This window comes from Tripterygium wilfordii, chromosome 4 (genome assembly GCF_013401445.1).
Source record: "Tripterygium wilfordii isolate XIE 37 chromosome 4, ASM1340144v1, whole genome shotgun sequence".
Lineage (NCBI taxonomy): Eukaryota > Viridiplantae > Streptophyta > Magnoliopsida > Celastrales > Celastraceae > Tripterygium > Tripterygium wilfordii.
Genome location: NC_052235.1, coordinates 4803698 through 4816797, shown reverse-complemented (window position 1 = coordinate 4816797; position 13100 = coordinate 4803698). Strand labels below are relative to the sequence as shown.

Below are 13100 nucleotides of genomic sequence, written 5' to 3'. Positions count from 1 at the left end.
AAGAAAAACATTATAAAGTCGATGAGAGCAACCACAATAATGGTTTTTTACTAGAACAATAAGATGTAATCCCTCCGTGTAAAGACAGTCCTACTTCTTTTTTCACATAGATTAAGAAAATCTAATTAATATAGTAACAGCATTCAATTTTACTCACATATTTCTTAATACACCCTTAATTAATACTTAGATGACCCTAATTAATACTGTGATAACAAAGCACATTAAATAGAAGTTTTTTAGGAAAATAATGAATTGATTACATTCTAAAAAATGAAACAAGACTATAATTTGGGACAGACGAATAAGGAAAGTATGACTCTCTTTACGGGACGGAGAGAGTATTGAAATACATGTTTTGCTTATGTGGTTGGGTATTTTGTTGATATAACTAGACTAACACAATATTTTGATACAATTGTGCAAATTTGTTGGTTTTATTTTTTGTGTAAAAGAGGTGGGTCACAATATTGATTTTAGTGTAGATATGAGTGTGTTTTATTGTGAAACCCACTTCAAAACCAAAAGCAAGTCAATTTGAAGAGCCAACCAAAGTCCATGGGATCATGGCTACATATTTGCCACAACAAAATTGACCCAATAAATCAACACCATTGCACCACTTTTTTTTCCATGGATCGTTAATTGTGACAATAAAATGCCTCCATGGGCCACTAAAAAGGGATTGTTGCAATTGCTCTGACAATGTTCATAATCGAGGACCAAAGCCCAATTAGATTTTGCAGTCAAGGTTACAATTCAAGATGGGCCCAACAATTCAACAAGAGGCTTACTACTGGCTTTACGTCCATCATCCAACAAAACATCAACCTTTGAGCCGATGTACAAAGAAAACATTTTTTGGGTACTCTATGGGCCAACTATATAGAGACTAGAGAGGAGGAACTCTACAATTTTTAGCAAGGAATTGTCCTCATGGAATGGATTTGTATTTAGATATTGAGTCAATTGAACACAGGAACAAATCAAGAATCAGAATTGATTCGTAGAATAACACCATCAACAATAGGAACTGAGAATGAAATGACCAATTCTAAGCTTGATCAACAGAAAACTAATAACAAACAGAACAAAAAATAAAACTTAGATTATTTAATGCAGACGCAGAGAGATGTATTGACAAGAAACCTCTACAAATTAATTAATTTTTGAAAGGGTCGGACATGAGAAGACATGAGAGTATATGCCCACATACATGTAACCCTTCAATGTTCCAGTCACTACTAGCCTTCTCATTTTGTCATCTTATGTTTGTCTGTATTTATTTTCTTCTTGTGTTGCTGCCTATTGTACTTCCTCCTTTTGTCGCTCATTCGCTCCTTCTCTTTGTTTTTTTAACCCCTCTGCAGTCCTTTATAGACAGCAATGGCTCTAATGGCCTGTCATATACCAGCATCTTCAATTTCCTCCTCATTTTTCTCTATCAACATTCTTGAACTTAAATGGGCTTTATTGTTTCCCCAGTATTTATTGTCCAAAGACAAAATATTTGTCGATGATTTTGAGGAATTGGGTCTTGGAGTATGCGTTTGGTTAAAGAAATTCATCTGCAATACTGAAGGTATGGGTGTTTTTAAAGCTTTTGGATTGTGAAGCATGGTATGTGATGTTTTCTTTTGATTTTAATTGTGTGCATTTCATCTTACTTTTACCTGTGGCTGTGTTATGTTTCTTATAATTTTGTTTTTCTTACCATCTATGGCATTCTATCTGGTGCACAGTTCTAGTATTGGAAAATGGCAGCATCTTTGGAGGAGCTACTTGCGGAGGAAGGGTTTAAAGGGAAAAGATTGGGGGCTTCACGGTTATCCACTTCCCGATCACAGACTGTAAGTATGCCTCTGTACCCATATCGTGATCAACACAAGAAAGATTCTCCATCAGGTAGTAGGATCAGATCCAGAATTAGGATAGACAGGTCTAAATCTAGTATAGATCAATACATTTCAAGAGGTATATCTCCAGGAAGTGAAACTGTTGCAGGTAGGAGACCGAGGGATGACTTTGTCAGGAGAAATAAGTTAGATGAAAGACCAAAGAGAGAAAATAGGGATACATTTCAAAGAAGAGATTCGAACAATGCGCTAGAAGGCGAAAGACTGGATATCAATTCGTTGGAAGATATTCAAGGAAATGAGATCATTGAGATTGGTGTGGTAGAAAATGGAAGGCCAAAGCACATGTATTCCAATCAAATATATAACTCAGATGAGAGTGAAAAAAATTCCAGAGGGAAGGAGAAGTACAAAGAGAGGTCAGGGATGGAATTACTGGTAGAGAGGAGACTTGGCAGCAATTCGAATAAGAACCTACATATAAGTTCTAGTGTTAACTATAGGAAAAGCATGAAACAGCCTGATAATTCTTATGACAGTTCTGTTAGGCAATCACAAAATAGGAAAAGCATCAAAGATAATCAGGGTCGTAAGAGTGGTAATCTTCTAATGCCAGCTTCTGAGCCTGCCCTTGATGATGCTGCAATTCAAGCCATGATCTCCATCCTAAGTGGTCATATGAAACATTTTTTAAAAGATGAGGGCTTCCGCACCACACTTCACCACAATTGTTTCTCTCCCCTTAAATTTGTTGCCTCAGAAGAAAACCATAATACTGAGAGCAAGGTCATAACCAACCTTGAACAAGCAGTTGAAACAATCGAAAGAGCTGCTGAGGGGTCTGGAAGTCATAAAGATCTGAAAAAAGCTTTACTGCAGCTTACCGTGATTACAGGTTTGAATTCAAATGATTTGAAAGATGGGGTTACTTCTGGGGTTCCGAATTCCAGCCTGTCATCTTGTGCTCATCTCTATCTTAGTGTTATATATAAGCTGCAGAAGAAGGACAGAGCTTCAGCAAAGCATCTTTTGCAAGTGTTCTGTGATTCACCTTTCCGGGCACGGACAATTTTGTTGCCTGAGCTATGGGACTATCTGTTCTTCCCACATCTTTCACATTTGGATACTTGGTATAATCAGGAAGCTGAATCTTTAGCAAATTCACCGAGCAAGTCCCAAAAACTGAAACTTCTTGAGAAATTTTTTAATGAAATTATGGATTCTGGTACTTATCAATATGCCGTTTATTACAAGGATTGGCTCACTGAGGGGGTTGAGGTACCTTCAGTTCCTTCTATCCTCATCCCTTCATTGTCAATTGAGGGATTTCAGCCGAGGGATTCACCGGATAACTCTTTGGAGATAGCTAGTCCAACTGGTCCTTTCTCACCACAGCCAATGGTGAGTAAAAAACTATATGATGCTGTATTTTCCCGCCTGAGGAAACCTGACACTGATGAGGCTGAAGATGAGGGCAGGGAAGATTACTATGATAATTGTGGAAAAAGTTCTGATGATTCTGTTGTTGAAGTTAAACAAGCATTAGCATACTCGTCTGTCACAGTCATGGATCAAAAGATTGAAGAAGGTTCTTGTAGCAGTGCACAAGATAAAGCAACCTTTCCTGTAAGTGACATTCCAATTTTCTTATTTATTATTTGTGCCACTGTTCTATGCGTGTTTGAACTGATTCTTTCACTGGCATATACAATTGAGTGGCATTTTCTGGTGATTTTAGCTTTCATTACATGCATTTTGCTTTGTGATTTGCATGTTTGAGTATTCCTGTATGCCAATACTCTAGTTACTGAATTGGTAGCCGTTTTAATGCATTTAGGCAATGCTACAAATGCACTCTGAAAGTTTTCTGAATATTCTTAAATGTTGTTAAAAGGCTTAAAGTGAGAAAAATCTTTCAACAGATGCAGGCAGTTTTCCTCGAGGCTTTGCCCTTACGTAAGGTTTACATCTCAAGTAGGCTTGTTATTAGAGTTTCTCTTCTATTTTTCTTTTATTTTCTCTCTTTATTTATTACATTGGGACCGTTGGGGTACCCCTGTGGCCCTGTGCACCAGGTGTTGTTTCCTTTTTCCCTATTATTGTGGAATATTGTGAACAAATTTTTTCCCATCATGTGCTCAAAAAGTACAAAATTTCTTGAGGCATTATGCTTTGTTTGTATTAATCATTTGAGTTACTGTTGACAAAAGTTGGTGCATTTTGTAGCATGATGTGCTCTTATTGACATATGATGAAGAAGGGAGATCGTATGAAGTGAGTGTTCGACCAGAAAATGGTCTCAGTGATGATGCCAAAGACCCTAATATATCACTGGAAACTGAAGGAGATTCTGAGTTGTTACATGCACATCCACATCAGGAAGTAAATGAAGTTACCCTGAAGAAGCTAGCAAAATCTGTTTTTGACCTACAAGAAACCCAGGATTCTCATGATCTTGCTGTTTCTGTTCCATCAGCTTCCCATTCGGCACAAGTTCTCGATTCTTCAACACAGGTAATGATGTTTTCACCATTTTCATTAATTGTATGTTTAGCTATATCTCTCTAATCCAATCCTTTTATTATTGTGTCTTAAGTGCAGCTGACCAAAACCAGGCCTTCCTTTGAAGGTGAGTAGCATATATTCTGTGCGTTAATATTCCTTTATTCTGAATATTTGGGTTCGTTGTTGATATTTTCATCATCCCAGTGCAGAATTACAAGGAAGTTACGATTACTTCGATGAAGGACCCTTTTTCTTGAACATTCCCCAGGACTTCATTTGTCCATTGACGGGTCAGTTGTTTCAAGACCCAGTGACCCTTGAGACTGGTCAAACATTTGAGAAAGCAGCCATCAGGGAAAGGTTTGATCAGGGAAACAGAACATGTCCGATTACTGGAAAAACTTTGGAGTGTCAAAGTGTACCACTTATCAACTTTATTCTGAAGCGAGTGGTTGATAATTGGAAGTCAGAGCAGTCTAGTCTTTTGTTGACTCTGGCCTCTCAAATAGTGAGGGATTCCAGGGAACAGCATTCAACACCTAAGGATGAAACAGCTATATTCATATTAGAGCCACTTCTAACTGCTTTTGGCAGAAAGGAAGGGGTAACCAATGCCAGACAGCTTATTTCTCTTGGAGGCTTGCAATTTCTTATTTGCAGGTTTGAATGTGGAAAATTAGAAGAGAAAACATGCGTGGCGGCACTATTGTCTCATTGTATTGAAGCAGATGCAAGTTGCAGAAACCTGATAGCTGAGGAAATCAACAAACAATGTCTCCTTGAGTTACTTCATTGCCAGCAGGAGAAGACAAGAACAAATGCAGTGCTGCTTCTGACTGAACTCATTTGCTTCAGCAGGTTTGTATTATCTATTTTTGGTATAAGAATATTGTGGGAGAAGTTTTGGTTGCTCTAGCACTATACCCAAGCTAATGGAAAGTTTAGCTCAAGAAATGGGCTGTGAAAAGTTACCGATGAGCCTGGAAAGAGTCATTTCTTAATTTTTGCTTTGGTTGTTTTTACGTCATAGTCTTTGTAACTTTCAAATGAACGTTCATTCCTTGTATGACATTTTTTTTGTTGAAGCAAGTGCTCTAGTTTGAAAACCATAAGTTGTCTGATGTATCTGAAAAATGCGAGAATAAGTACTAGGTAGGCTAATTTTACCGGGACATCGATTTTAGTCTGATTTTTTCTCTGCTTGAGTCTGAAGTTATTGCTCTTGTCATTACAGGAGGAAAGATGTTAAATTATATCTAAGCAGCTTGAAAAGTGAAGAGTTAATCAATACCATGCATGTTCTGCTTGAGTGTCTCCAGAGATTTAAGCCTGAGCAAAGACCCTTGGTTGCTGTACTTCTGCTGCACATAGATCTTCTGGTATGGTTAATAGAGTCAAGGGTTATACATTTGGTGATAAAGTTTCTTTTCTGATTCCTTTTTTTTTTCCATATCTTTACATCATTTTTCTTGGACCTTCCATTGCATCTGGAGTCACGATGTCCCTGTGATAACTCTTGAGTGATCTGACAGAAATACATACTGCAGGGTGAACCTCGAAAGCACAGTGTATATAGAGAGGGAGCCATTGATGCCATTAGGGTGGCCCTGGTTAACAGCTTAACTGATGAGAAGGTCCGAGAAAAGTTGTGTAGATCGCTCCTTATATTGGGGGGCCGATTTTCTTCTTCTGGGGTTTTATTGACAGAGCTTTGGATCCTCAAGAGAACTGGGATTTATGGTATGAGTAAAGAGAATTGGAAAGAGAATCATCGAGGAGATGATTTATTCGTGGAGGATACTCTTCTGTTGGTACGTTTAATTCCTGTACATGCGATTGCTTGCTTTCAATTGTTCAGTCAAAGAAAGTATTTATCTGGACTTTTGATTTCATATAGGAAGATGACGAGGAGATCTTGGCGGAGTGGTTGAGGGACATAACAATATCACTGCTTGGGACTGGCAAGGGTCCATTCTTAGAAACCATGTCGTACTGTTTACATTCGGAGGAATTGGAATTGGTGGGGGTTTGTCTAACAACAGTGGCATGGATGAGCTGCGCACTTTCTTCGCATTCTGATGCCAAGTTCATTCTGTCTGCCTTTTCAGCCCTCATGTCTGGGCTGAAAGAGATACTGCAAAACGGTCAGCTGTATGAGCACAAGGTTCTCGCGTCATTTTCTCTACTCAATTTCAGCAAAACTCAAGGTAAGCAAATTTTGCTTCATTTTTATTCCCAACTTTAAATAAATCGCTACGATTCACATCGGCATATGTAATTGTTGTGTCTACATATGCTGGACCATAGCTTCCTGGAGTCTATGACCATGGACAATATGCTACAACGCATTTACCGACTCTTGCATGAGTATGTAGAAAACCTAGACGGAGCTTGAGCATCTTGGCGCATGCCAGTTCAAGTTCATGGGGATTTAAGTACCAGTTAGAACTAAAACTCTGAGTTTTTAACGTACTACATTACCTTCTCTACTGCAGAATGCAGGATCCTATTGATGACAATTGCAGAAGAGATAGCTGGTTCTCTACGAATGGTCGCGGAAGTCTCATCGGCCGCAAAGCAGTTACATACCATCATTTGTGGGGAACAGAGATCTCTAGTCTGATTCGAAACAGTGATAATTCTAAAGTACTAACCTCCATGATGTCACAATTTCGTGGCTTCCATTATTTTTCTTGTGAGTTCATATGAGTAAATAAGTGTGCAGTGAATAACATTGAGATGGCTCATTGGGCCATTGGCTTCCACTTAGTGAAAACTTTATAGCAAATTTGCAATACCTGGACTCAAAGAAATATGCCAAGTGTAGAGCTTTATTCCGACAAAAAAAAAAAAAGAAGGTAATTTTCACCAAAAAAAAAAAAAAACATAAAATTGTAACTGCCAGTAAAAGGTCACAACACAGTTACACAGTGAGGGCAAATGCAATGGTTTGTTATTTGTTGGACCAACAAAAATATTGGCCCGGTCACACCTTTATTAAACAAAAAGTCAAGTCAAACACGTATTCTAATACAGTCATATCAGCAAAACACATCTTTCAATACAATCATATCAACAAAACACAAATTTCTATACAATTTCTCTTCCTACCCAACATGGAGGCCAACAATATTCCATTTCTCCATATTATCTACAACAAAACTACACCAAAACATCAAATATCAATACATCCACATCAGCAAAACACTTATCCTAATATGGCCACATAAGCAAAACACATTTTACAATACACCCATATCAATAAAAGACAACATCTTTATTGACCCAATAATACTGTACCATTGCATTTGCCCTCAAACAACGCAAATGCCTGACATTTTTATTTAGGTGCATACGACAAAAGGCCCAAAACAGTGGCGAGCCCATTACGATTTCTATGGGCCCAATCCACAACTGCAGAAAACGATAGGTCAAAAACAGCGCTGTAGATTGGGCCAAAAACAGAACCGACCAAAGAAGCAGTCGAAAGGCCGCGTAGATTATGCATGATTGCTCTGGCCTGGCCCACTCTGTTAAAAGCAAATAGCCAAATATCTAACGATTTACTGATTTACTTGTTACTTGGGCATGACCCATGCCGCAAGAATTTTAAGGTTTTATTTAATGTATCACTATTTAAAATCGTATTAATCAATTCATCATATTAATTCATGTACAAGAAATATGATTGAAAATATCATCATTCATGAAAACTAAAAATCCGTATTTGCAAAATCTAAGAATTTATATGTTAGAAAATTCAGGTCAAACACTATAAACCAATATTATATACACAGTTCTGTTCTTTTTGGATCGTTGTCAATGATTCTTAAGTCTAGAAAAACGTGTTGATTATGTGAGATAGATTTGTTTATGAGCATCCGATTTCGTATAAAATCTTAACATTAAAGGATGTTATATTATTCTTTCGAGAATATCATGACTAGAAAGTAGAAATACATTTCTCACCCATCACCATAACCATGTGAATTGAAATCTGAATAAATTAACATAATTCTAAATCAACAAAAAAAGAAATCCTCATTCTCAACCTCTTCAAAAACATATTCTTGTTTGTCCTCGTCCTCGTCCTCATCTTCTTCTTGCACGGTAGGGAGTCTTCCGGGCAGATTAGCACCTCTAAAAGCAGCTCCTCTTCCCTTTCTTCGCTTCGTGATGTGATCAGTCCGTAAGTGAGCAGAATACAACCGCCATGAACAACTGAAATAGTCACATTTTGGGCACTGGTAAGGATCTTTGCACAGCATTAGGGCTTGAGTTCTAACAATGACATAGTCAACATCAAAAATTTTGTTTTCATTTGCCATTGATGAGAAGATATTGGTAGTGAAAGCAAATGGGTATATAAATATTAATTGGTTTGATCAAATTGGTGCAAAGTATATAGTATTCTACCTGGTTATTACTTCAAATGTTGGTGCATATTATATATATTGGTTTGAAATACATTCCTTTTTTAGGTAACAAAATCAGGTAAGGCAATGCCATAATGAGGATGGCGCAAAAATGCTAGGTGTAAAATTAATTAGTTTACTATTTTTCCCCATATTTAATAATAAATTAAAATATGCATATTTTGGTAATTGGTATGTTATACATGAGTATATATATCCAGTGCTATTTTAAATACTGGCACAAGATCTCACCAACTCTTTCAAATTAGTTACCAAATAGGTAGATACTGGTGCTTAATGAGTATAAGTCTGATTAAACCAACACATAAGTTGCTGAGGTCCATTATACATACAGTAATAACACAAACAGACCATTGTTTTCAAGATTTATTCAGGAGAGACACAGAAACTTGGTTTTTCTAATTAGATACCCTACAGACACTGTTCTTGGTCATACTTCAGCTTAAGCAAACCCTCTTAGCAACCTCAGCCAGCACCAAAGACTCAAAACTTGTTCTGGTACCAGAACACACCCTTGGAAGGAGAATCCTCATCTGGTTCAACATAAAGACACTCTTTTGCCTCCCTCCACAATGCCTTGTAAAATGGAGTACTATCAAGCCTGTAGTACTCCCCCAGTAGTGGTTTGATTGCTTTGGTGGCCTCCATGGCATGATAGTGTGGCATCATAGAGAAGAGATGGTGAGTCACATGTGTATCTGTAATGTTATGGAACACCTTGTTCAACAATCCATAATCTCTGTCCATAGTCAGCAATGCTCCCTTAAGCCATTCCCATTCAGAGGAGTCATAATGAGGCAATGCTGGATGAGTGTGTTGGAGATATGTGATCACTACCAGGAAACCATTCACAATCAACAACGGCACTCCGTAAACACATACAAGCCAAGCAATCCCTTTTGCAGCTGCAATTCTGTAAAGCGCATAAGTTGCGGTGAGAACTCCAGCATCAGAAATGTAAATCTGAAGCTTTTCCCGAGGAGAGTAAATAGGGCCATAAGGATCATAGTGACAAGCGAAACGATCATAAGGTCTGCCTGAAACATTGAAGGCTAAATACAAAGGCCATCCAAGAGTGACTGTGACTAAGAGGGTGAGAAATCTCCCTAACGGGTTGTTCAAATATTTTGAGTACCATGAGATTGAGGATTTGGTTTTGGGGACAAATACTTCATCGCGCTCAATCGATCCAGTGTTGGAGTGGTGGCGGCGGTGACTGATTTTCCATGAGAAGTATGGAACTAAAAGAGCAGAGTGGAGGATTAGGCCAACAGTGTCATCAAGCCACTGGTAGTCACTGAAGGCATGGTGACCACATTCATGTGCAATGACCCAAACACCGGTGAGAATACAGCCCTGGAAAATCCAGTAAATTGGCCAGGCAATGTACGTGAGCAGGGGAGGGAGGAGATGAAAATAAGTGGTGGCAATATAGTAGAAAATGAAGGATAAGGTGAGGTCATGAACGACATAGGAGAATGAGCGAAGGAGCGAACGTTTGAAGCAATGCGGAGGGATTGCTTGCTTGATTTGGCTAAGTGTGAATTGAGGTTTCTCGAATGGCACTCGTCGGAAGGGATTGTCGATTTCATCATGCTTGCCATTCAGGGCAGACATTCGGCCTCCTGCTCCCATTGATCTGTTTCACCACCTGTGAACCATGAAACTCTGTAGTGAATTAATTCAAACACAAACATGACATGCTCTTTCGCAGGATTGAGATATGCTAAAATTCTAATGAATTCCACAAATTCCCATTTAATTGCCCGGACATAGTCATGTCTAATGAAAATTCAAATTCCCTTTACCGTCCAGTAAACCAATGTTAACCAGTAAAATACGGCAATAAACAGCACAGCAAATACAACATTTCACAGCATTAACTTTCTTTTTGGATTTTATGGCAGTAATAAACCAATTTCGCAAATTGACTACCAAGTATGGAAGACAAAGTAGTAATGTACGCCAAACATGGATGGTTCATAATAATAGCGGGACCATTGACAGATTGGTTGGTTTGTTTTGGTTAGGTTTGGCTTTTCTTAAGGGCGTGAAAGACATGGTAAGTGCATGGTTCCAAATTTAGTACTTATGGTCGCTAGCCTGGAAACTCTGCGCCTTTTGTTCCCTACAGAATGCCAACTGTTCTTCATTCTGTTTAGTCAGTTCATGGTTTCTGGTCAGAAACTGACACAATGCCAGAAGAGCCACATACAGAGGAAAAAATGAACCAAATGAAAATGAAATTTAACTATGATCCATCTTTTGTGGTGACCCAAAACCATCATTCAATTAAGCAATCAAATCCCCATCAATTAAACCTAAACAGTACTATCTAAGGAGTTGAAACGAAGTGAAAGGTGAATGAGAGTTTTGTGCGTAGAGAGAATTCATCTAGAAAGTGCCATCTACAACTAGTCATCAAATGATGTGCTTTTGAATTTTTTTCCCTTCAGAATCTATATTAATTGTCAATGTATTGCATTGAAGAATTTGTTCTTGACATTCATAATCAATGGCAGAGCTTGCTCAAAGAAAAAAAATCAATGGCAAAACAAATTTTATTTTCTTTCCTGATTTTTTTTTTCAAAATCAGGAAAACTATTTTAAAGCAATGAATGCATAAAGTAAAGCCTGTTTCCACATACAAGGAATAAAATTAGAAGATAAAACAAACAGAACTCTGTTCCAAATCGGCTAAAAGTCCTAAAACAGTAAAATTAGATTAAAAAAAAAAAGGTATTTAAGCATATTTTGGAATTTTTCAAAGAGAATAAAAGATATTCTCTTCAATATTAGGCAGAAAAGACAACTTTAACAATAAACAATCTCTTTATGTCAAAGAAAATGCCATTTTTGGGAAATCCGTCGACGAATTTGCCTAAACAAAAATACTAATTTGACAAGTCACTAAACAGGAAGACAAAGAACCAGCTAATCAAGCCATGAAATTATCAAAAGAAACACAATGTTATCATCTTTCTCAATCCTCAACACAATCAATCATCGATGATGGCAAACAGAAACCTGAAACAAAGAGAAAACAATACACATTGCACCAAAACAACAACAAATGAATCAAAACACAGATCTATCGAAACAAAAGCAAAAATACATGCAACCAGACATTCCAAAGACGTAAATGTAGATTTTAATTTCAATCTATGCATGTACGACGGCAGCATTGGAAGAAGTACCTGGTAACACGAAGCGATTTCCGGGAGAAGCACTTCTTGCAGCTAAGCGCTCTCTGGCTCTCGCTCGCTCGCTCAGTCTATCTGTGTGGTTTGTTTGAATGGTCCCCTTCATATCAGGTCTGTATTTAAAGGAATCTGTTTGGTTTCGAAGTTGTGTTGGGTCCCACAAGATTTCCAAGGTATACCACATGGACCCAATGCATTCACACGTGCCACTTCGTGTCCGCTTCAAAGAGGGATGGGGGAGCTGCAATACACATTGGAGCTATCACTTGAAATGTTCTTGATCTTAACCGTCCATTCCATCCAACGGTGAAGGGTAAAAAAACTCAAAAAAAAAGAAAAAGATGGAATTTGACGCTTGAGTTCCTCTTCTCTCTTCTTACAAGCACAACAATGATTTCTTCTTCAAAATTGAAGCACATACAAGATTCGAGACTATGCATAAAATGGTCAAGTTTTCTTCTGTCTCTTCCTCATCAAACAAACAATAAATTTTTCCAAGGAGGATGAGGCAAGGAGATTCTATTGATGTCGATGTAAGAGATGTGCTTATAATCAATGTCTATGCACAACGAAAGGACACTGGGGAAACCCAGCCGAACCAGTGCCACAGATTGAATGCGTTGCTAGATCGAACCACGTACCAAACATATATCCAAGGCTTAAAACTATTCAATCTAAACCATCCTTTATATACAATAATTGACATATTTCATTTTTCATCCACGAATGTTAGTGCTTCGATATCAATTCATTTTGGGACATTGCCCAGTTCTGACTTTCAGTGGATGTTGAGCCAAGGAGGTTAGGTCTCAATTGGAAAAGGATTTGTTTGAATGATTCCAATAATTTCACATGATCTGCACCATCGAATGCATTGGGTGTAGTGTTATCAAATCAATGCAGTGTTACATTGGATGATGGAGATCATGTGAAATTGTTGGAATAATTGCAACCCCCTGTCCCGCCTCAATTGCTTCATACTTCGACTATCGTTGAATTGATTAAACGGACGGTGTTGATCTTTGTTTACACCTGAAGCATTCTGTGCTGAATTGTAGGCGATGACTTTTTTTTACGCAATTTGCAATTATAAAACTCGA

General features: G+C 37.9%; 2 protein-coding genes across 2 annotated transcripts; one reads left to right on the top strand and one right to left on the bottom strand.

The window, feature by feature from the left end:
- Positions 1–1271: 1271 nt before the first annotated feature.
- Positions 1272–7149, top strand: LOC119996203 (putative E3 ubiquitin-protein ligase LIN). Its single transcript, XM_038842752.1, has 9 exons — positions 1272–1582; positions 1743–3482; positions 4083–4370; positions 4458–4485; positions 4571–5219; positions 5596–5740; positions 5909–6172; positions 6259–6568; positions 6857–7149. The coding sequence occupies exons 2-9, from the start codon at positions 1758–1760 to the stop codon at positions 6982–6984; spliced, it is 3537 nt and encodes a 1178-aa protein (XP_038698680.1). The 5' UTR covers positions 1272–1582; positions 1743–1757; the 3' UTR covers positions 6985–7149.
- Positions 7150–9024: 1875 nt separating this feature from the next.
- LOC119996264 (omega-6 fatty acid desaturase, endoplasmic reticulum isozyme 2-like) lies at positions 9025–12122 on the bottom strand. Its single transcript, XM_038842835.1, has 2 exons — positions 11995–12122; positions 9025–10448 (listed from the first exon to the last, which is right to left on the bottom strand). The coding sequence occupies exon 2, from the start codon at positions 10430–10432 to the stop codon at positions 9281–9283; it is 1152 nt and encodes a 383-aa protein (XP_038698763.1). The 5' UTR covers positions 10433–10448; positions 11995–12122; the 3' UTR covers positions 9025–9280.
- Positions 12123–13100: the final 978 nt, after the last annotated feature.

Excerpts from the sequence above, each read along its gene's own strand:
- LOC119996203 (XM_038842752.1), top strand. The coding sequence starts at position 1,758 with ATGGCAGCATCTTTGGAGGAGCTACTTGCGGAGGAAGGGTTTAAAGGG. Across the intron at positions 4,371-4,457 it reads TTCTCGATTCTTCAACACAG|CTGACCAAAACCAGGCCTTC; the intron begins GTAATGATGTTT and ends TCTTAAGTGCAG. Across the intron at positions 6,569-6,856 it reads CAATTTCAGCAAAACTCAAG|AATGCAGGATCCTATTGATG; the intron begins GTAAGCAAATTT and ends TCTCTACTGCAG.
- LOC119996264 (XM_038842835.1), bottom strand. The coding sequence starts at position 10,432 with ATGGGAGCAGGAGGCCGAATGTCTGCCCTGAATGGCAAGCATGATGAA.